This window comes from Pyrgilauda ruficollis, unplaced genomic scaffold (genome assembly GCF_017590135.1).
Source record: "Pyrgilauda ruficollis isolate IOZ18807 unplaced genomic scaffold, ASM1759013v1 scaffold146, whole genome shotgun sequence".
NCBI classification, from domain to species: Eukaryota; Metazoa; Chordata; class Aves; order Passeriformes; family Passeridae; genus Pyrgilauda; species Pyrgilauda ruficollis.
This window is the reverse complement of record NW_024513210.1, coordinates 706,396-730,720: the sequence shown is the minus strand read 5'-3', so window position 1 is coordinate 730,720 and position 24,325 is coordinate 706,396. Positions and strand designations below refer to the sequence as shown.

Sequence of the window (24,325 nt, the reverse complement as noted above, 5' to 3'; positions counted from 1 at the left end):
CCACTGTGGTACTAAGTGTACACACAAGACCTAGTAATTTTCCACTTCTGAGTATCTTTGTGCCAGAAATAATGATATCCCCATCCCCACTAACAGACAATGATTATAAATAATTATAGCAGGTTTAGCAGTGAGTCAGTTCAGATCCAACTGCTGGCCGTGCTCTCAGTCAGTCAATATGAAAGGTTAACAGCAACAGAGGTCTCACCAAATTTTAACATTTGTTTGATTTTAACACACTGATCATGTAAGGACTCTTTAAAATAAAGGATGTAAAACCAATACAATTCCTCCACAGAGAGCTACTCCCAGTTGCAGTGTTATGATCTATGACTTGACAGCACTTCATCATCTTGTGCAAGGTTTTTCTCTTCTTTTCTTTTTTAATACAGTTACATAGTTTTATCTTTAACAATAGACTTAAGTAAAATTAAGTCATTCATTTTCTTAAATGGTGCTGCATCGTCAGCACCCTATAATTATTTTAGTGTATGAATACAATAGTTGAGAATAAAAGTCTTAAATTTATGCAATCTTACAGCACCTTTGGCATAAATCATATGCTCTCAGACATTCTGCATGATAATTTGGCCTGTACAAAGCCTGCCAGCTCTTGAAAATGCCTTGTATTATAGACTACCCAGCAGAAGATTTGCTACATTTAATATACTCCTATCAGCCAGCACAATGCCTTTAAATTCAATATAAATTATCAGAATAATAAAATAAGTTCCAATTAAGTCCAAACTGCCAGCCAACCAGAGCAAAAAGATCTTACCTTAAAACAGTTTGTGCTTGTAGCTCTTATTACTGTGTCATTCTTGCATATAATTGCCTACCTGCTACAGGAGAGTGTACAATTACAACACATTCCCCTCCACACAGAGCTGACTAAGCTTCAGGCTTGTCTGCTGAGAGCAGAAAACCCAAAGATCCTGAAATTCCCGAGATGGTGTTTGTAAGAAGACCATGGTTTTCCATGCTTGGGGCTTCCATCAGCTACAGGTACCTCACCCTTTCAACGCAGAAAGTTCCGCTCTTAAGAGCCGAGGAATGTGGAAAAGCTTTCATCCAGCTGAGGCACCCAGCTGTGTGCAAAGAGGAAACTCCTCACACGCTCAGAGCACAGATAATGCACAGCTTCCTACACTCAGACAATGCACAGCTTCCAAAACTCAGATAATGCAGATTCCTACACTCGTGGCTCCAACCACACGCCTGACACAAGCCACAACCCTGCCACACTGCAACTAAAACCTGGAGCAACAGAACTCTCTCAAACCAAGGCATTGTTTAACCCTGTTTAAGCCATTTAGTCCTTGCCCTAGCACAGTGCTGTAGAAGGTCCTCACCAGTTTGCTGACTGACTCCCACAGCAGTCCTTAGAAGGATTGAAAAGTCACAAAAAGACAGTCGGTATTCAAGAAAATGACCCTGATGAATGTGAAGTACCTAGCACTTCTCAGATGTTCTACTGAGTTCTTGAAACTGGATAACAAACAGATTATTTGCTGCTTTTTGAGAGAAAGTGTCAAAGGAATGCTTCAGAAAAACATAGAAACCTCACCTCCCAAGTGCAACAAGGATTGGCAGTGGTCCAAATAGAGAATACTGACTAGCTTTTGAAATTTGACTGCTTTAAAGTTCTGAAATTGACACTTAGGGTTAATTTGTAAAACTGTCAATTATCTACAATCTTGTTGCAAAATCTTTTAATATAAAAAAAGGAAAATATATTGAAGTCTTTATTTTTAAGTGCAAAAGTTCAAAAATGTTGGCCTAAACCTAGCTCTATTGATAGAGTTCATTAGTGCATCTATTTTGAATCAAAAGAAACTGTAAAGAGTGGTTTTGGGGATGAGACAAAGGACTAGAAATGAGATTAAATAAATGTGTCCAATTGTCTTGAAGGGGAAGAAAATAAGAAGAAATTTGAATTCAATTTCACAGTTACAACTAGATTTTATACTCAGTAACAGCTTTGCAAATTTTTTCCTAGTTAAACTGGACTCCTTGTTCTTGATACAATAAATGTAATTTTTGATACTGGCTTTTGAGGTTGAAAACTTTAGAACTAGGGGGGAGAAGGAAGGCTTTTGGGTGAGATTCAATCACTAAACCTTAATAGAACCAATGACTCATTCAGGAAACAAAGGAAGAAACTAGTGTTACAATAATCCTACTTTGAGACTAAAACCTAGAAATAAAAATCTCCCTTAAAACATGCAAGGATAAAGTGATACTATGTACCTTTAAAACAAGGTAGGAAAAGAACATTTTAACATATACTTCTTTACCCAAATGGCACTGATCCATCATCATACCCTCAGTTGGTTATTCTTGGAGATATACTAACACTCAAAATAAAGAAGGCACTAAAGTTCCTGAGAGTGACAGGAAACCCAGCAGAGTAAGAAATTTTAGACAGAGTTATTTACAGATATTTTCCTGTGAGAAAAGAATGGTAAGAATGTAGCTTGAACATTAACAAATCCACTAAAACATCAGTCTGCCTGGCAGAGTCAGCAGATTTGGAGGGGGATTCAGTGGGGCTGGAAATTCAAACTTTAGCTTGTAATCAGAAAAATCCTACTTTAGAAATTTGAACCAGCAGCTAGAAACATGTAATATAATATAGAGCTCTCCTAAAATGGTACCCAGCTAGAGGGACCTTATACTGTGTGAAGCCTGTGACCATTTAGCTGAAAAAAAAAAAGTCAATGGCACTGAAGCTCTTTATTATTCTGCAGGGACCTATTTGTGAGTGAGTGACATGGACAAAATCTACAAATCTGCATTTCCTTCCTTTTCTTTCCTTGGGAAAGGTGCTGCAGATCGTGTGTGCAATTCCTCCATCAGGACGCTGACAGAGCAGAAGTTTATCTGAAATAAATTTCCAACTGAAATAATCTATTCTATTCTAAAGATACTCTTGTGGAAAATAAATTAGATCAACTGAATTTTAAAACATCATTCAAAATGTTTATTCAGATTGTTTATGAAGCAATTACACAGCATGCTTAGGTAAGAGTTTAAATGAAATCAGTTATTAGTTGCTAATATCTTACTCTCAAGTAGGAAGGCACTTGCAGTATGGGGTTCTACAGGAGATGCAGCCCATAATCCTGCAAATACCCAAGAAGATCCCTATCTTTGGGGTTTTCCTTAATGTGATTCAAGCATTTCTGAATTCACTGAGAACTTTTAGGGATGGAAGAAGAGAAGCTCAGTACAACACAGGAAGCCCAGAACTAACTGCTTCCCCGTTGCTTTAGCATAGCAGAGAAATGCAAGACCTGTTTCATTATTATTCTTCTAAGGCACCTCCACATGCCTCAGGAACACCACTATGTAGCCCTGATCTTCTGGAGTTCCAGAGTTTTTCAGAGAACAAATACAGCACACCATAGCCACTGCTATGTGGTTCAGCCAAGGAGCAGCCCACATGTAAGTCAGTTTAGGCTTCTGGGAGAAAAAAAATTTATTAAACAAGCAAATAAATAATGAAGATGAAGGAAGAGATTTGGGGATTATTAGGGAATATTTATTTGGCAGGAGAAAGCAAAGAGGACTTGATGAGACTTGTAAGAGATAAGTCTATTAAAAACATTGTTAGCAGAATGAACCAATTAAGTCCACATCCCCAAAGCAAGTTGGCAATCAGTTTTCAACACCTGTTTTCAGACCAGGGCTTGCAGAGTTTAAACACTTTGTTTAAAGTGATCTCCCCAGAACCTCTAGGTCAATAAACACAAGGTAGAAATGCACTTTCAGGACTGCTTACTGTGAGCATTAGCCATAGAAGATGCGATTTTCAACCAGCAGCATTCAACACCAGGTGGAGGAGAGCTGGGCATTCTGTCCTGCATGGAGCATATCAAAGCCACGTGGCCAACAAGTCGCAGACTGCTGAAGAGAGCAGGTCCCTCCTGACTAGTAAAAGTAAGAAACAGAAAGGTCCATCCAAGATAGTCATGAATCTATATATATTTACCAAAAAAATCACTTTTCCTTTAACTCAAAATGTGCTGAGCATTACTTATGTACTGAGAGACAACACCTGCAGCCCCTCAGGGCTTCCTAGAGTCTCATAAGGATTTCCAACTAGGATCTCCTTGACTTACAGGATTTAAAGAATGCATCAAAAGTAGTCATTTGAAGCATTTATTTCAGACTTTTTATTAGCAGGCACTCTCTAGCATAGGACATCCTTCCTGAATAATTAAAACATAGAAAGGTCACACACAGTCCTCATTGGCAGAGAAATCCAGGAGCCCTGAGGTGGAGGAAAACTTTTTTAAGCTTTACACCACGGAGTTAAACTGCATCCAGCAAACACTCTTTCTCCCTAGGCCACTACTTGGCAAGATCCTGCTTTCACTCTGAGCTACCAAAGTCAATGAGAATTTTGTGAAGCTGTATTTGCCACTGTCACTGTCTCCCTTGGACAAATTTGCAGATGATACAAAACCAAGATCGGCTGATACACCAGATGGTTATGCCGCCATTCACAGGGACCTTGACAGGCTGGAGATATGGGCTCACAAGAACCTCATGAAAAGTGACAAAAGGAAATGCAATCTCTTGCACCTATAGAGGAATAACCCCATGCACCAGGATATGCTGGTGGACTAGAAAGTGTCCTAAGCCCATGCATTATACAGAGAACTCGCACTGCAAAAGGAGTTGCATCTGCTATCTCTTTACAAAGGATTTACTGAAACAAGCATGACAGAAAAAAAGAAAAGTATCTAGAATTGTCAAAGTGTTGTGCAAATGCCCTTGACATTTTTTGACAGATGACAAGTCCAGTCAGAAGTACTTTGTTTTAAACTATCTTAGACTGCACAAAATAAGGTTGTATTTGCCCAACAGAATTCACAATATGCATCCAATGTAGAAATGAGGCAATACACAATGGCATGATGCTTTCAGTGCTCAGCTGTGCAAATAGAAGCTTTGCATCAGTGAGCACAGATGTCCCTCCCATGACTTCATCCTATACATCCAAGGTCACATGGTTTATTTTGGCACATAGATACACACATGAGGACTACATGTGAAGAACAAACCAGTTCAGACTTGAAGGCCTATTCTGTTCCGTGGAATAAATTTCTCTTCCCAGTGGTCCAGTAAGATAAATCTACAGGCATTGCAGCCTGAGGAGAGTTAAGACTTCTATTAAAGAGAACCAGAGGATAGCAAAGAAAACTGTAATTATCATCTATTTTAGGCCATTTTGGGAGCAAGATAGAACCATGCTATGAGTAACTTAGAACTCCAAACTGACCCCCAAGTCCAAATTAAGATGCCCTTCCACGCCCAGCAGGAGTCCCTCAGAGACTCTAATCATGGAGAACTGTAATGAAAGAGCAAGGGCACTACCAGAGTTTTTTTTGCAAAGCCAAAGTAAATGCAAAATGAGTATCAGGCAGAAATGAAGATAGTAAGCAGAATGAAATTCACAAAAGCCATTGATTCAAAATGCACACAAACCCAAAAATCAGCTAAAATCTCCCCCACTCCCCAGCAGATATATAGATAAAGTATATTAGAATGAGCAGTGGTTTCATACCTGAAATAATTTTTTAGGATAAGCCATCTAATATATGATACAACTGTGACAGTCAGTGAGTGACATGGCACTAAAACTGTCAAAAGGAATAAATACTCTGGCATCCAGTGTTAAATCAAATGCTGATAAGGTTAACTACAGTGCAAAAGCACCTGAAAAGCAAAGCATGAGAACAAAAAGGCTTAACCACTTTCTGCCAGCAAGTCTGCAAACCTCATCCTTCAATATTTATGCATCTTATGTGTGCCTCTTACCAAGGAACTGACCCTTGCTGCAATCAAAGGTGTAAGTACTGCTTTGGCTGCAGACCATCTAACAATAATATACATGCAAAGCACACAAATTAAATTCCCCTTAGCACAGAAGGGGCTGTGCTGCTAATGGGAAACGTGGTATTTGGAGACAATGATGAAATTCTAACAGCTGCAGCAGACTGAAGGGAGGAGGGGGGGAAAAAAAAGAAAGAAAGCTGATAGAAATGGGGGGAAACTGAAGGACTGGAGTCTAACAGCTGGGTAAAAACAGCCTAAGAGAGAGGTATTTTTGGAGTTCCCACATCCTTTTCATCCCTCTTATATCTTACCAATTACAGCAAAAAAAAGTAGTAGCTCATAAATAAACTAATCAGAATTGTTATCATCAACCCTGTGAGGTCATCACTCACCACATCATGAATCTTCCTTATATAAGCACAGAAATATGCTGACAATAAGCACTAAGAAAGCACCTTAACTGAAAAATAAATGCAAATATGACCAGAAAGCCAAGCACCCACCACTGTCATAACCTACAGAAAGAGGTTTTGCAGCTATCTAGTAGTTAAAAATTCTTGAATAAGAGTCATTAAAAGAAGATAAATGAGAGAAAAAAAATTCTACTCTGTGTAGGAATGATTGGTATCCAAAGGTCAGTGAGCCTACTTATGCACCTCACTGTAGATGGTGATGATTTTGGAGCGGGACTACAGGTCTTAAAGTCCATGTATGTGTGGTGTCAGCAACTACAGTGCATGTGTAATTGCTAGGAACTATAAAGCCAGCAGCTACTTGCTTGCTAAACAGGTAGCTAAGCCAGGTGGCTTGGCAGACAGGTATGCATGTGTCTCTGGGAGTCAGGGAACTAGTGGAACTGGATTCTAGAGACGTCAGGGTGGTCCTGGCCACCTTCAAATCTGGAAGTCACCTGAAGACCTGCTAATGGATGGACTCTACATCCAAGGCTAACAGCTGGAGGATTCACAATGCAGGGGATGCAGGAGTGGGGGGTTGTCCATGCTTGTCGGGGAGTGACAGGGTCTCTACCAGAAATAGGAGGGGGGTGCAGCCCTGGGCACTTGTATGTTCAGATCATCGAGAAATCCCAGGCAAATGACAATTTTCTCTTTTTCTGCCTCAGGAAAACGAAAACAAAAAACCAGCTCTCACCTTGACAAGGAGACAATTTAAATGCTCATGTCACCTACAAATTCCAGCATGTTCCTACTATGTCAGTTTGACAACCTGTTTAAGTACGAACAGAGGAAATCATCATCTACTGATGGGAGGGTAGGAACGGGTAGAAGATGGAGGATTTAACTCCATGGCTACTTCCATACAATCAAATATTCAGTACTAGGTAGCATCAGTGAAATGACCTCAATTCTTTAGACGCACCAGTACACATACTCAGTGTTGGCAACTTCAGTTTGGCTGTTCGTTCTGAAATTGCAGGGGGTTTTTTGTTTGTTTTTCTTTTTTTTAATTCTAGTTTGCATTAGTAAATTTAAGAGGGGTGGGAAGGGAGTGGAGATTGTGATTCTGGCTGTGGAAAATAAGCTTGAAAGCATGAACTTTAATGGGAAATAAAACAAAGGCAAAATAGCTTTAAAATCAAAAAGGATGAGTGGCAGAGAGAAAGGACAAAGCTTTACCCTTTATCCCCCTATTTCCTATCTCCCTTTCCTTCATTTCATACAAACACCAATCTTTCTTCCACCATACTGCTGGTGCATCTATATTTCTAGCACAGAGGAACAAATAATCTAAGTAAACAACATCTATATATTTAAAAAAAAATGCCGAAGACATTCTTCACATGGCTCAAAAGCAAAAAAGACACTGGGTTGGGCTTTCTCCTCCATCCCTTATTTTCACATTATACTTTTTAGATGGAGCAGAAAAAGAAAGCAGAAAAAAAAAGCAAGCTTAGAGGAGCCCATCCTTAAACACATTAGTGGTAATTATTTTGTATTTTACGTTTACTTTCTATTGAATTGATTCTTCTCATGCAGATAGGTTAAGAAGAACAGGCTGCAACTAGAGCAGCAGCAGCCACATTTGTTCTTTGTTCTGAAGGGAGCAGGATTAGAATAATGCATGCATGCTATTCACCGCCACTCCTTGTTTTTTCATTACCTTTAATTACATTTTCAGACTATGCTGTCCTGTCCTATATATATATACTTATGCTACATGAACAGACACAACATCTCTTTGTGTTGCCCTACATCTTGGGCACTTGCACGTTCCTGATCAAACAATGGGCTGGCGGGAAAGGGAGCTGATCTTAACTCATGGAAGAAAGAGTTCAGTGAGACATGAAGATGCACAGTAGGATTTTTTCCCCAATCTAAGGTTATCAAAACAAGGCTCCAAAGGAGGCACTGTCTCATATAACACAGTTTGTTTCAGTGCTTGCTTACATTTTTGTGGGGCAATTTTTGTTTTCATCTTATTAATGCAAATTGTACACCAAAATGCTTTATGTCATTAGTTAGGAGGAGACAAAAACAGGAGGCACAGGCGGAGGGTACCTCTCAGCTGAGCCTGGAAATGAGAGGGAAACTCGCTGGAATGAACAGACACAGATTTCAGCAGGGCAGAGGCAGCAGCTGTTGCACTGACAGTAATTAGATTGAGGACCTGAGGAAGGGAAAGGATAGAGCCATGAAGGAACATGATGCCAAGGGACACATTCATTTCTGAATCAGCAGGTTGTTACACGTTTTAAAGGTGGAAGAAATAGAGTAATTCCCACAAGAATGACAGCATCTTACTTGTAGAGACAAAAACTTGGTCAAAAGCTTTTAAACAAGTACTGGTGATGATTTACTATGTGAAACAAAAGCACAAAATGTTGATGTTACTATCTTTTACTCATTTTTTCATGCCAACAACCTTTTTTTGCATACGGGCTACACAAAGTTATAATAGAAAAATACAATCCCTAGTAACTGACTGGATGAGAGGAACTTCATTTTGTCAAGGTCATTATGTCTCACAAGCAGCATCCCATCCAGCAGATGGAAATACTAAAGCAGTGGCTGACATAACTACTGTAGCATTATCACCAAGCAGCTCCAAGAACTAGGAGCAGACTTTCCCAGCACTGAATATAACCTTTTCTATTAACTGCTGCCTTAGACAGCCAGCACCTCCTGGTAAAATGCTCTTTGAAGACTGCTGACTATTTCTCTCTCTCTTCACTCCCAGTTCCTGAATTTTCCTGATATAACAGACACTTCTCAAGACACCCAAGCAAGACTCAGTTGACCACCATCTGGAAGGCAATCAGAAGCTCCCTCTAGCAAATGAATATGAATCAGAATATGAATCCCACTCCTGTTCTGCAGCGGGATAGGAATGCACAGCTGTTACTACATCTCATTTCAGAGAGGCATCAGAAACTTGACATTCATGACCACCCCAAGCACATTCTGAAACTCTGCCCTGCTCAGGTCCTCACTGGCAAGCAGCCAGGCCTTGGTGGTTGGGACCACTGTGCATGAAATGTATCAGATGGCATATTTCCTTTTGTCATTTCTGGGAACTGGATTAAGGATGAGGACTGCTGCGACACTTCATCTTGCTCCCACTGCCCTCCTACCTCAAATGGAGATGGAGCATTAGTCTGTAGTCTTACAGAGATGTAGCCAACAGATAAAACACAACCCAGCCTGCACTTGTAGCTCTCTGATGCAAGTGACACTGAATTATGGAATATGTGATGACATTCCACAGCAGGCATACAAATGTAGTGCAGCATGTTCACTATAAAGAAACACCCCTAAACTATAATTCCTTGCTGCCTCAGCTTTCAAATCAAGGAGATGTTTAGCACTTACGTGTTAGTAAAAGTCTTGTGAGAAGCTGTAGTAACCCAGGTTATTAAAAACAGGACTACAAAAAACTCCAAGAAGACAAGAGTAGCAGGGTGAATAGCAAATAAGTTTTTAATTAGAAGCTACACCTTCAAATGAAGGTTTGTGGTTTCACAGGTCAAGTCAAAAACCATGGCATGTTGGCTGCAGGAGATTTTTGGCTTCTCTATTGCAACAGGGACTTCACAGATACCTACATCAGGTCACTCAGCGCTACTAACGCTTTGCGATCCCACATCTAGGCAGGGAATGGTAATAAACACCTTTCTTTATTACACACTTCAGTTCTACACACCAGCAAAGCTTCTGTTCTTGCTGCAACTATGAATTAAAGTTCAGGTAGTCTACAGGAAAAAGTGAGAAAAGAAAGAAGAAAATGGGGTGTGAAGAGTAAAGAAAGGTTGAGGTGTTTTTTTCATTTTTAGATGTTTGACCACCATATTTGCACCAGCCTTTTGTTTTTTATTTGCAATAATGTTTTGGCAGTTCCCTGCTCAGCTGTAGTGAGCAAGAAGCTGATGCAGCATCTTTGCGGTAGACAAACATTGGGAAGTTTTGAGCTGATTAAAACAGCAATGTCCATGTACACTGCATTTTGGAGAAAAAGCCACACACCATGGAAATGATGCCTTTGGCCAGAGGCAGGATTTACATAAGGAAGAGAAACACTACAGTTCCAATCAGAAGCTCAACAGTTTCCCCAGCTGAATGCTAGAGACTTTTTCCATTTCTGCAGCTACACCTTAAGTTATTTCATCTCAGCTGAGCCTGAGTTCAGTTCTGGTTATAATACAAAAGAAAATACATTTATTATATGTATCTTGAAGACCTTAGTGTGAACAATTTAATTCTTTTTTTGTTTTGCTTTTTTTTTTTTTAATTATGAAAGTCTCACAAGGGTGTAAGGATATCTCCTGAAGCTCTGCATTTTGACAGGATTGGAAGGCTGTACTGTAGCTGACACCCATCAGAGCAACTGACTGCACCAAGCCACACCACATCACACAGTCTGAAGCTGCAGTCTCTATTAGTGCCTCAAGGATCTCCTCTTAGAGCTGCATTCTGCAGCACAGATCCAGTCTCACACGTACCAACAGTTTCCAAGCCACAGCCTTTGCCCGCAATGCCCTTCAACAATGCTTACAGAAAGAAATCCAAGAAGCTAAAAGCAAGGCTAGAGCTCTAATGAGCACTAGTGACTGCATGGGCAGAGCACGCTGACCACAAAGCACTACTTAGGCAAGCACTGCCATCAGTAGGCCAATGAAGGCTTGGGGTCATTTGTCTACACCTCGGTTTTGCCTATGCAGACATGCTGTCTGCCTCAATCCCACACTTAAACTGGCACAGATTGGAAATTCATACTGTATCATCACATCAGCAAAATTCAGCTTGGCACTGTGAATCTTTGCACTTAAAGAACTGATTTGAACTACAGCTCCAACAGGAAACTTACTGATATACCTCTACAAACAAAAAGGCTTACAGTATAATAAATAAGCTGCAATTCTGAGCTCCTGTATGGCTATTACTGCATATCCACAGTGCACTTACAACATTATGCTTTTTTTTCCCCAACTCTTACAGCTCCAATTTTTTTTCCACGATACTGAATGGCTCTTATTCCCGAGCTTTCTTTTTGCAAAGCAGTTCCTGAAGCGTAATTCAACTTGGTTGACACAGTTACACTGAAGTAGCTTACTGACATTCAACAAATTACTTGTTTGACAGTCTGCACAAGCCTCCTGTTTTTCATGTTTACCTGTGGAAATATCAAGTTGTTCTACCACAAAGAAATTCCTTTTCTCACAATCTCATCTCTCCTGAGAAGTTCCAACTTTGAACTTTCTCCCAGGCTTCCTTATATAGATGATCCATTAGCATTCCCCATCTTCTTTTATCATCTACATAGCCTTGAGTGTTACCTATCTTCTTTAAAGTTACTTTATCTACCCAGTGGACTTTAAAAAAGTGAACTTTGAACATTCAAGAAAGCAAATGGTGAAGAATGCACAAGACTGCAGTCTAATTGTGAAGAAAATCCAAGGAAACTACTATTAGTGGCATGTAACATCTGTAACAAGATCTGAGCCATCCACAGAAAATCTTGCTAACACTCAGCCTCTCCTTTTCTCTACCGACACATGGCAGTATTAAGAAGCTTAGTCAATGGCTTTCAATTTGATACTAAAAGAGCTGACGTTCAGTCAGTGCAGAGCCACTCTAAATAAAACCACTGGCAAAATAAACCAGCACTCAGTATGACAGCTGGCCATCAGCAGGGCCAGTGGGCAACAATCGAACCTTTCCAGCAGAAGGGAGGACCTTTCATGTCCCTGATAAACGGGTTAAACATGTCCCCAGGCATTCTGCTTTTCCCACGTGTCTGATGGAATTTAGAAGCATCAGCTGCAGCTCACTGGGCCACCTTCAAATCCACCTGGTCGTTCATAGGGCAACTTTATTTGTTTTGTATTAATAACACTAATTGCCATTAATACTGTATAGGCAGAAGTGAAGCAGCAACTCCTACACTACCTGCTAGCTACTCAAATTCATTTTTCCTGAGCTATCGTCTTCCCACAAACTGGTCCTGGTTCTTGTGTTTGCTCTCAAAACCAACCAAGCTTGTATTCTGTGACTCAGAGATGCTTTTATCTGCTGAGCACTTCCTTCACTCTTCTGTTACACCTAAAAGCCTGAAAGCTTTCACAGCCTTCCTACCTTAGACAAGCTACTAGAGCCCTAACTTTTGCCAAATAAACGCTTTTCTTGCATACTGCATTATGATGCAATTAGAAAGGGTCCTGATAGATCAACAGGTAGGAAATAAAAGGACACAAATCAATTTATGGGCTTGCTCCAGGAAATGTCAAGACATCAATCAAATACGAGTAGTAAAGGCAGGCATCTTCTTATCATTTGGGCAGCTCACAAAACACAATGGCTGCAGGTTTAACATTTCTCATGCAGATGCCTGTGTTACTGCCGGCCCTGAGGAGCACATTAGCCACAGTCACTAAATGCAGGGCTTTAAAATAGGGAACATGTCCATCTTAAATCTCTAATAAAGGAAAAAAAAAAAACAGAATTTTCCTTAAGCTGCTATCCCCAGCTTTTCTTCCTGAAACTCAAGACTTCCACAAAGATGTTGCAGTTTACCTTGAAGTTTACCTTCTCTCTATAATTGCTCCCAAGCTTTTAGGGCTTGCCTAGCTGGGAACAAGAATTCCCAATGAGCTACCTATCTGATTTGAAGCACAAGAGTTCTGGACTCTCTCCTTCTGATTTTGGGGCAGTAAAGGGTTTAAATCTATAAAAAACAGGGTGCCACAGTTCTGCATATGTACACAGTTTAAGAAAAAGATTCCCAGCAGTCAAGGAGAGGAAAGAGGAGGAACAAAGCAAGGTATGCTTCAGGTTCGGTTTACATCCACTCAAGGTGAATAATGTAGAGATCACTGGAAAGCAGAGGGGAAAGTGTCTACACTGAATCAGCTATTCCTCTGCATGCTTTTTACTCTTGATAATCAGGCACAAAAAAAATTTTGTAAAATCCCACTTAGACAATCAGTCTCTCATCGAAAGTCAAAATCATCCTGCTGCCAAGAACATGCCTTTTTGCTAAGACACAAGTTTAGTTTTCAATAAAGTTATCTGTGAATAGAGAGTAACTATTCGGAATTTGAGGAATTTCTATACTGTCAGTCTTCATGACTGCACTGGAATACCATAATTTCTCCTCAAGGCTCAGCTCATGCAGTCCTGCAGTGACAGAGGTTCAGATATGTTTTTTCAAGTGTTTCAGAATCAAGACATTATTGTTTCAAAGCCCTCTCTGTGACTTTGACAGAAAATAACCCCCAGTGATCTCACCACAGAAACAAAAAGAAACACTAATTTTAAGTTGTTCCATCACATCAGGAAGGGATGACTTATGCTTTAAAAAATAAGTAGCAGAGAGTATTAAAAAACCATTTTTATCTTCCAAGCAAAGACATGTTTTATGTGAGAAAATCTATTCTCTAGATGATAAGTAATATAAAGTGAGTCTGAACTGTTAACCAGACAAAACCTATTTCCTGACCAATCCTTCCAACCTGTATCTCAAATACATGCATCCTCATAGGATGTTCAGAGAACACACTGATGAGACTGTATGTCCCAGGACATCAGAATTACTGTGGCTGGAAGCTGCACTGGATTTCTTAATGAGCTGAAATCAGACTGTTAACAAATTATGGCTGAAGCTGGGGATGCTCTATTATGTTCTGACTGCCAGTACACACTTTCTCTCAGTAGGGACTATAAAAAATGTGGGAACTGGGTGGAAATTTCTTCTATTAGCTCCAGTATCTCTGTTCTGTACCTGCCTCCAAATATGCTATGAAGCTTCAAACTATTGGAATTATAGATACCACCAATTACTGCTACTTGTCTCGACCCAGTAAAAAGCCAGATGGAGGTTTAAGCAAGAAACAAACAAAAGATAAGAGCAGCTGAGAGTGAGATTATTCCCAGCAATGTGCAATTTAGGTGAAGCCTATGAGTTCCTGGCAAACTGCCCATGAGAATGCTGCTTAAGCCAAATTGAATACCTCTGACCTATGGATGTTTACAGAAAGGCAGCAGCCATAGAGCACTGCAGGGATAAATGAATGGGACTAAAAAATTAAACAAGAGAAGAAAAAGCCAGGGCCAGACTTAAAATTTTACAAATACTGTGAGTTTTCCTAGCTATGGCTGAGTTATCCATGACCCTGAAGATAGTTTGAATACTTAAGTATTTACTGATTGTTGAGTCAATCATTCATTCAGCCTAATTTCTGACTAAAATAAATTTAAAAATTGTGGAAATTAAGCTGTTTTGATTTCTTTACAATAGCCTCAGACATACAGACTAATACGAGATTACATCAATTTGATTAAATGCCCATCAATCTAGCATGTCCCACATCTTAATTTTTAAGTAAGAGGTCAATTTTACAGAAAGAGAGGGGGGAAAATCCACACAAAACAGTGCCTGTTATATTTTAAAAGCCAATTGTACTTACAAAAAGCTAACTTTGTCTTTTGTGCCCTTTCTTCTTTTCTTTTTTCACTCTCATTTATTTTCCCTTCCTGTCCAATGGCCACACTGCTGAGAAGCTCAGAGAATCTATAGTCTGCACGCAAAGACTGAAAGCAAAAAAGCTCTGGACAGCTTGTGAGAGACTCTGTCTAGATCTCAGCACAGTTTAGTTTCAATAGCTTCTACATGAACTCTATAGAGCATTAATCCAATCTTTGGTGTGTTAGGTTTTTCAGGATTTTAGCAAGGCTTTGGATACTGTCCTTCAAAGCATCCTCCTGGACAAGTTGTCCCAGCTGTGACCTGAGCAGGTTCAGACTGTGCTGGGTGAAGAACTGGCTGAAGGGCAGGGCTCCAAGGGGTGTAGTGAATCAGGGGGGCTACATCTGGCTGGTGAACGGCCACCAGTGGTGTTTTGCAGGGCTCGATTCTAGGGACAGTTTTGTGCAATGTGTTTATTGGTGATCTGGATGCAGGAGCTGAAAGCACCATCAGCAAGTTTGCTGTTGATGCTAAACCAGGAGGTGCTGTTGGTTCTCTGGAGGGACAAGAGGCCTTGAAGAGGAATCTGCACAGAGCATTAGCAATCATCCCTGACATGAAATTTAACAAGTGCCAGATCCTGCACCTGGGATGGAGTAACAGCAGGCACAAGTACAAACTGTGACAGGAGTGTCTGAGTGTCCTGCAGGGAGGGCCCTGGGGGTGCTGGGGCAGCAGCAGCTCAGTGAGAGTCAGCAGGGTGTGCCCGGGCAGCCCAGAGGGCAGGAACCGCGTCCTGGGGGCACCAAACACAGAGCACAGCCGGGCAGAGCAGGGATCATCCCCTGTGCCCTGCGGCCTCACCCGGAGTGCTGGGAGCAGCTCTGGGCACCACAATGTAAATGGGATAGGAAGGAAGAATGCATCCAGAGGAGGGCAACAAAACTGGGAATGGTTCAAAGCTGCACAAGGGAAGGCTCAGACTTGACAATGTGAAGCACATCTTTACTGAGAGGGTGGTCAGACACTGGAACCCTCAGACTTCCTGGGTAAGTGATCCATGCCCCATCCCTGTCTATTTAAGAAGCATTTGGGAAATGCCCTTATTAACATGCTTTAACTTTTCGTCAGCCCTCAAGCTGTTAGACAGTTGGGCTGTGTCATACTTTTAGGACCCTTCCAACTGAAATACTCTGTTTCTTTTTTAATTTTTGTCTTGCTCGTCAGCCCTCAAGCTGTTAGACAGTTGGGCTGTGTCATACTTTTAGGACCCCTCCAACTGAAATACTCTATTCTATTCTGTTTCTTTTTTAATTTTTGTCTTGTAAGTTTCTTCCAAGGTTCCTGAAATCCTACATCCCTGTCCAGTTATAATTAATACAGCATAAAGCTGTACTATCCCCATTTTAGATTCTTGCCACACCATTAGCTAGAACTCCTTATAAGCTGTTAGCTCCAGAATAATTTTCAGATCAACCAGTTCTGTAAGAATGCTATTAGAACAATATATTAGGTACTTAAGCAAAACCAAAGTACAGATTTGTCAGGAACATGTGTCAACTAGAGGCTATAGCAAGCAGAACTATTTTTCATTTTCATCTCATTGTACTGCATTGCCTGTCATTGTTGGCCCCAGTCACATCTTGCCACAGTGATGCATGAACTTGTCACCTCAAAACTGGACTGCTGCGACCTACATGGAGTGATGCTGCGCAGGCCCTGCAGCTGACACAGAATGCTGAGGCTCGTTTATGAGGAGACACAGTGCCACTTCAGCAGATTGGGCTCACGTTTCAATGGTCTGTACTTGTAAGCTTAAAAATTCAAGGTTCTGATTCTAATAATTACAGCCGAACTACATGAGAGAGAATTATCCAAGAAGCTGAGCCCTGCTGACAACTGCTGCTGTAACAACTCGGCATTGGAGATAGACTAAACTACCCAAGAGGGGCATCTCAAAGACAGGTTCTAGATTTGGTTTGTCTGTGTCCACTAAGAGTTCAGCATAGTTCAAATTCATTTTGGCATGCTTTTTTATTCATCCCAACCTTACCTAAACTCTAGCAAAAAAAAGGGGGGGAGGGGTGGAGATAAGGGGTGACTGACTTATAAACAGTCCTTTTATCTGCATTTCATTTGCAGATAAAGGAACTAGACCATAAAAGATGCTCTTACAGGCTTTCAGTAAACACACTGCTGTCAATACCAAAATCAACCAACCAACCAAAAAAAACCCCAAGAACCCAAAAAATAAAAAATGCCTATCAAGCAAAACTTTTTTAATAAATCCCTTTACTGTGCAGATATTCTGGACATCTCACTTGATTACTGAAGTAACTGAGAGCTCAGGATTTCACTTAGTACTTTCTCTCTGACAATCATCATTTTTAGTTCCTTTTTCTTGGAGATGTGTTTTGCAAAGTCTTGCCAATTTTGCTTTAGCTACTTCCAGTTAAGAATGTTCAAATCCATTTTGAACCAATGCAGCCATCAGAAATTCACGAAATCACTAAAGGAATCATTAGGACATGAATCACACATTGCCCATCCCTGTCACATACGTCTCTTGATCTATATATGAGAACACTGTGGCCTCTTTCAACACAGAATATCATTTACATATCCAGAAAAAACCAAAGAAAAAACCACTGCCAATCCTGTTCTTTTTCTCTAAAAACATGCACTTTATGGGTATTGCCAAAATGCAATAACCTACCTCTTGATAAATCTTCAAATGTTTCTATACTCAAAGCTTCTAGCACAATCTTTTTAGGAACCACTGAAAACAACTCCCATTATTAAAAAAACTGAATTAAAAACTATCCCAGATATTTCTTCAAATCCAAGGTACCTCCTACAACTAAGAAGACATGCAAGTCAGAATTTAAGGAACTGAAAAACTACATTTCAAGCAGGTTTAGCTTCAAATAGAAGGAAGGAGCTATAGGATTACTTTAAGAACACAGCTGCATAGTGCAGATGTGCTGATCCACAGCACCCTATGTCACTGAGAAGCAGGTAATATCTAAGTGACTTAGATACCAGCATTCCTACTAAAGATCTCCCTTATGATTATGATGAGCTCATCTGTGAGAAGTTCATGAACTGTATGACTCATGTCAGAAATAAACCTTCTTGCAAACAAATTCCTTCTTAGCGTTTTTTTTTTTTTTTTTTTTTTTTTTGGTTGTTGTTTTTATTTTACTAAGGTTTACAATCACTGTTTATGACCCAGAATAAAAACTGCTATGACAGCATTGGTTGTGGGAAGCTGTAACTAATCACAAGTCAAAGCTGATCAAAAATAAAACACTTGTAGTTTTGCCTCATTCTTAAAGAATGACCTTATCGTGCAACAAATAAACTTTTTGTGCACTGTTCTCTCTGCCCTCCAAAATCCTCTATAAAACTGAAACATAATATTATGCCACTTGGCAATGTATCAGGACTTATGGCCTATAAAGGGACGGCTAAAGGCCGCACCAGATGCTTCTTCATCAGCAAACTAAAGAGAAACTGGAGCAAGACAGAAGAGGCTTTTGTTATTGCAAATGCTTCTATGTTTGTTCTCAGGAGCTTTTCACCCTCAGGGAGGAAGAGACCATTACATTAGTGCCTCACAGACTTAACTAACTTACAAGGAGAATTTAAGCTATTTAGACCACCAGCCAAACCAATGCAGTGGTGCTGCTGCAGAGAGCAGTCCAATTAATTTCACACTGAAAAAAGCACAGGAAAACAAGCAGTACCTACTGGCTGCTGCAGCTCTTCCACTGGGAAAGTGTTTCTCAACTGGCCTTTCAAAGGCAGTGGGATTATGCAGGGAAGTTCTGTTTTCCTCCTGTGACTTCCTCATACACAGCAACACCACATTTCATAAAAGAGGACAAATCACTCCACTGTCCTCATCCCACCCAGACAGATTGCAGTGGAGAACAGGAAGATACCCAACATCTTCCCTACATTGCACAGAGAAGAGATTTGAGGTGAAAGAGAACCAGACTTATGTCCTACCACATGATTTTTTCACCATTTTGATTTGTTTTACTCTGTCTGCAGTGGGCTGATCAGCACAGACAGGCTGATCAGCTCAGACAAGATCAAAATGAAAGCTGATGGTGCAGGAGAGGTAAATGGCAATGAATGGTAGCATAATTTTATGTCAAAAGCATAAAAGCTTTTTATTTTTGTAAAAGGACTGTTTCCTTTAAATTCTCACACACTAGAGGAAGCTGTAATGGACTAGGAAAACCTAAACTTCTGTAAGAAATTTTCTCCTGAGAGCATAAAGTAACTGCTGCCAGGACATTGCATAATCAGGCATAAAATGAAGCAAGCTACTGAAAAAGACTAGTCTTCCAATCACTCATCTCTAAAATAGGAAAGCAGAAAGGGGAAAATACCAAAGCAAAGCTTAGTTATCTACTAGGACCTTTAAATATGAAACCTTAATATTAAAATATAGAGTGCCTACTACAAAGCAATTTCTTTTATGAGAGCCACATCCAAAGAAGGATGGCCTATTAAGCAGTCAAGCTCAAACAGAATCTGCTCTCAAATGTCATCAGAAGAGCAGTGTCTTTCCACCAGGTCTATTCTCTAGCATGCAGACACAGTTTCATCTATTAAATATAATGATAAAAATAGCCAATGAAAGTTTATTGGTCCTTTTTGTCCTGTGAAGACAATGCAGTTCAGAGAGGGGGAGCAGACATTTACCCTTGATTGTAAATCATCGACACAATTTACAGCTGGCTTAATTTCTCCACACCTCTAAACAATGAGATTGCACAGTGACAGACTGGGGCATAACCACACACAACCCCACAACTAAGCCTCACAAAGAGAAAATCTGGCCCTTCCCCTTTGGCATCTTCCCTTCAGTTTTTTTATAAGTGAAGCCTACTTATAATCTCCCAACTTGCAGGACTGGCAGCTAGGGACAAAATAAAAATGCTACAATTTGGCTCCTTCTTGTGATCCAGAACCAATAACAGAAAGAAAAATGTTTTACTACTGCATTTGTTTTAATCCCTCCTACGGAAATCCAGCTTTTACTACAGCAGTTGTCCGGCACTGTCCAAACGCCAAGCAGCCCTGCACTTTGCAGAACTCTGTATGAAAAAATTAAGCAAGAATCAATCATTTTCAAAATCTGCCCTATCAGTCAGTACAGGCTGGTGAGAATGTTTGTGTTATGTCCAAAATTGCCAAAGAAGTGTCAGAGATAACAGATACACTCTGCAACATAAGAAAGAAATCATGGCAGAAACCAAAGTCACAAAACCTGCAGCACTTTCAGGATATCACAACAAAAAGAGATAAAGCCATTCTGTTCCCATCTCAGGCCTTTTTCTCCTCAAGCCTTGGAGAAGTGCAATCCATAGTCTGGCACCAGAGTCAGCATCACAAGCCAAACCACACAGTCCACTGTCTGAAATCCATCCCTTTTTTTTTCTTCAAAGTAATAAATTATACTTTTTTTAAAATTTTATTGCTTGAGCCTACTGCTTTAGTATTTTATCTCCACCTCTGAAGCTAAAGAAAAGCTTTTGACAAAAACAGACATGATTTCCTTGTAACTACACAGTTCCAGAAGCTTAGCTTGGAAGAGAAAACTCTCTGTCCTTACAGTCACTGCAAAGTTGCAAAGGTGCAGAATTTCCTTAAGAGAGGCACAGGTTAATCCTCAGATCACATTATCTGTAAATATGGAAAAAAATATCTGATCCCAAGTCAGAAAAGTCAGCTTTAGTCTCTAACACTCTTAAGTGTAAGAGATTAAACTCTTACGAGACAGAGTTCCTTTCTTAAAAGCTTAATGATACTATTTTATTACTGTTCCAGACACCATTCAAACTTTTAGTGCAAATAAACATTAGATCGCTCAGCTGCTGAAAAATGTTGTTCGATACTTGCAGCAAGCAGTAAGATTCAAAACAGGAAGCGAGGAAATTAAACCCAAAAAGAAACAAAACCAAGCAACTCACAAGACAGAATATATTCTTACTTTAGAGCCAGAACAGATTAATATCTGATCTCTGACAATACACCCTTAAAACAACTTACATGTTTCACCATGTATTTCACCCTACTTTTTTAATAAAAATGATTCAAATTTCAGGTTTAAGTCAAGAACTTCTTAGGCAATTTTCACATGAGCTGTGAAAATAGTAATTTTTAATTGGTTTGACCTTTCCTTTCTAAAGCCTTCATATTGGATTGTTTCCTGATTGCTGAGAGGATAGAATAACATCTGGAGGGACAGAAGTTGCCATTTTGAAGCTCTGCTACAGAAAAAGAGATGGCTTTAAAGAAAAGCAGAAAATAAAAAAAGATCAACTCAAGTATTTTGGAAACTAATTTAAAATTACATATCAACAAAAACTATGAAATAAATTGTAAATGCTGTAAGTCAAACTTCTATTTTCTTGAGAAAAATTTAAGAGAAGATATATTCAACACTTTCCCATCTCCAGCATCTCTTTCATTGTTTCTGAAGCAAGGTGGTTCAAAACACCCATCACACAGGAAGCACAAGCAGTATGTCTTCACAGCTACTAAAATGTGGAACTATTCTCCCTCTTCAACTGCTGATCAGTTTTAACTGCATGATACAGCTATAGAGGTACAAAGAAAGCTATAAAGTTAAAACCTCGATTTTAAAGTTTAAAAAAACACCGGAAAGAATTAAAGCAAATTAATTGCTAAAATAAACATCATATAATAGGCAGCTAACAAAACTCCTTTCTTCGGGTAAGGAAGAATGCAAGCTGTTCTCCTAAAGCTGGTTTTCTGAAAGAACTGAAGTGTTTCAGCTGCCCTCTAGTGTTAAAATGAATGCACGGGTAAGCCAAGAGCGCGGCTGAAAGATGCTTGAGTTAAGAAATTATTCACTATGGTTTATTTTTAACCACTCTAAAACTAAAAATTAAAAAGTAAATTTTAAAATACCACGGGGACAACTTTTTCTTTAAAATTAAGGTATTCAAACCTTTCCTGTAACATGCAATTCTGCCCAACAGCAACTAACCACATGAAATTATGGGAGATCTTACTCAGCTTCAGCCCTATATTTCAGCCTAAGGTAATGATGCTAAAAAAACTAAATTATTAGAATTTTAAGAGAAAATAATCAATCATCTATTTTCATAACCCAAGTTATAAGATAAGGAAATATTAAAATTAAATAAATACTGGGTTTCATAATTCACTCTACTTAAACTGTTTATATATAAGCATGGCTGAAAAATTCTCATTTTCCTCCTCAGGCTCCACATATAAATTTCAACTTGAGCTTAATTAGCATGCAGAAAAAGGAAAGCTCAGAGGGAAACCTTCTCTGGAGAGCTCTTTATCAGCAAATTCAACGAAATCTTGAGCACCAATGACAAAACAAAGTTCATATAACAAAAAGTGAAACTCCTAAAAATATTAGGTACTGATAGAAGGAGAAATGTTCTAATAGATAAGATAAGTTTTAAGTTGTGTGTACTGCTGGCTCATGGTCAGCTTGGCATCAGCCAGACAGAGCTGTTTTCCAGAGGGTCAGCATGAACTGGAGTATGAAGCAGGTATTCTTCCAGCCAATGACAAATAATGCCTGACCAACTGGATTTGTGGACAATGGCAGAGCAGTGGATGTGATTTACCTCAACAGGCCTTTTGACAGTCTGCATTTGTGGGCAGCTAGGCAGGTAAAAAACTGCATGGAAGGCTGGGCTCAAAGAACAGTGTCTGGGGGCCAGCAATGAGGAGAGTATTGCAAGGGTCTGTCTGGAGGCTTGTCCTGTTTAACACCTTTGTCAGTGACCTGGAGAAGGTGACACAGTCCACTCTCATCAGGCCTGCAGAGGACAGCAAACTAGGGGATGCAGACAATAAGCTCCAGGGCAGAGCTACCATTTTGAGGAACCCAGACAGGCCAGATAAGCAGGCTGCCAGGAAAAGGACCTCTACTGAAAAGGATTTGTGGGTACCAGTGGAGACGGGGCTAAACAGAATTACAATGAAAGCCAAAAGCTTACTGTATCCACAAGACAATACACAGTAGATAACAAAAGTGATTGTTTTCCTTTACTCAACACTGTACTAAACCAAGTTCTGAGCCTCCAGTAAAAGAAAGTGTTGATCAAGGCTGTGGAACTGTTGGAGTCAGGCCAGAGAAGGCACATGAAGATGCTCGGAGGGCTGAAGCTCCTCTCTGATGAAGACATGCTGGAAGTTGGGGTTGTTCTGCCTGGAGAAGGCTCCAGGGAGACCTTATAGCACATTCCAGTACCTAAAGGGGGCCTGAAAGCTGGAGAGAGACATTTTACAAGAGCATGCACTGATAGGACAAAGAGGGAAGGTTTCAAACTGAAGGAGAATCAACTTAGATTAGATATATGAACTTTTTTACAATGAGGGTGATAAAACACTGGCACAGATTGCCCAGAGAAGTGACAAATGCCCCATTCCTGGAAACATTCAAGCCATGTTGGTGGGGTTCTGGTCTGGTTGGAGATGTCCCTGCTCATTGCAGGGGGCTGGATTAGATGGCCTTTAAAAGGTCCCTTCCAACCCAAACAATTCCATGAGAAACTGTCCTCTGAGCAAGTCCTGCCAAAGGTCACCAAGTTTCTCAGGGTATTAGAGCTCTGAGCCTGTGAGGAAAGGCTGATAAAAACAGGCTTTGGAGGAACACAATAGCAGACTTACAATTCCCAAGAGAGGGTTACCAAGAACATGAGCCACGATGTTTATGAAAGTATGTGGAGGAGAACAAGAGACAACTGAAGTTGCCACAGGACATTTAAAAAATCGCTGCTCTGAAGTATTGAAACAGGTATCTGAGAGACTGTGGAATCTATGTCCATGTAGATTTTTAAGAACCATCTGGACAATGTCCATGCAACCTAGTCTGAAGTCAGCATTGATCTTGGTTTGAATAGGAGCTGGGCTAGATGACCCATTGGAGGTCCCTTCCAACCTGAATGAGTCTGCAAGTAACATCACTTTATAAACCATTATAAAATGGTTTTTGAAATGGCTTTAGCATCTGATATATACCCATCCCAGGGCATCCTGCACCATACAATGCACAAGGAGTGCTGGCAAATGTTTGCAGCATGGACAAATGTTTGAGCTGCTCCACCCACAGTTTATCTGCTTAGTTAGCAGCATTTGTTTCAAGAAAATTTAGAACAGTATCCCCACTCCCTCCATATGCCTCCCCCAGTACAAACATATTGATATGGGTATCAAGATGCCCAAGGTCCTATACACACAGGCTTTTTATCAGGCTGGAAGCCCTTGGAAAGTTTCCATGACACAGATGGTGACCCCTGGCCTGGGTATCACATCTGTAGTGGCATGGTCTTTACCATGTCTGCTCCATAAAACCACCACTGGCATAAAGGCTGCCAGTTTAAAGGCTGCCAGTTGTAGAGTAGTGTCAAGTATCTGATCACGATAGTCAACGATGGGGCATACACTTAATTCCATCAATCTAGACTAAAAATTCATGTCAGTCATGAGTAAACTTGCTGACACAAACTCTGAGAGCAGCAATAATCCA

The 24,325-nt window shown here is 40.1% G+C and overlaps 1 protein-coding gene across 2 annotated transcripts in view; it reads right to left on the bottom strand.

The window, feature by feature from the left end:
- TSPAN9 (tetraspanin 9) overlaps positions 1-24,325 on the bottom strand; it is a 169,312-nt gene that overhangs the window by 124,170 nt on the left and 20,817 nt on the right. The window contains exon 3 of one of the 2 annotated variants that reach the window (XM_041460596.1): positions 3,785-3,933. The exons of the other annotated variant lie outside the window; for it this stretch is intronic. Within the exon in view, the coding sequence (XP_041316530.1) occupies positions 3,785-3,869 (85 nt within the window). The 5' untranslated portion in view covers positions 3,870-3,933. The remainder of the gene's footprint in view (positions 1-3,784; positions 3,934-24,325) is intronic. 2 annotated transcript variants of the gene reach the window in all.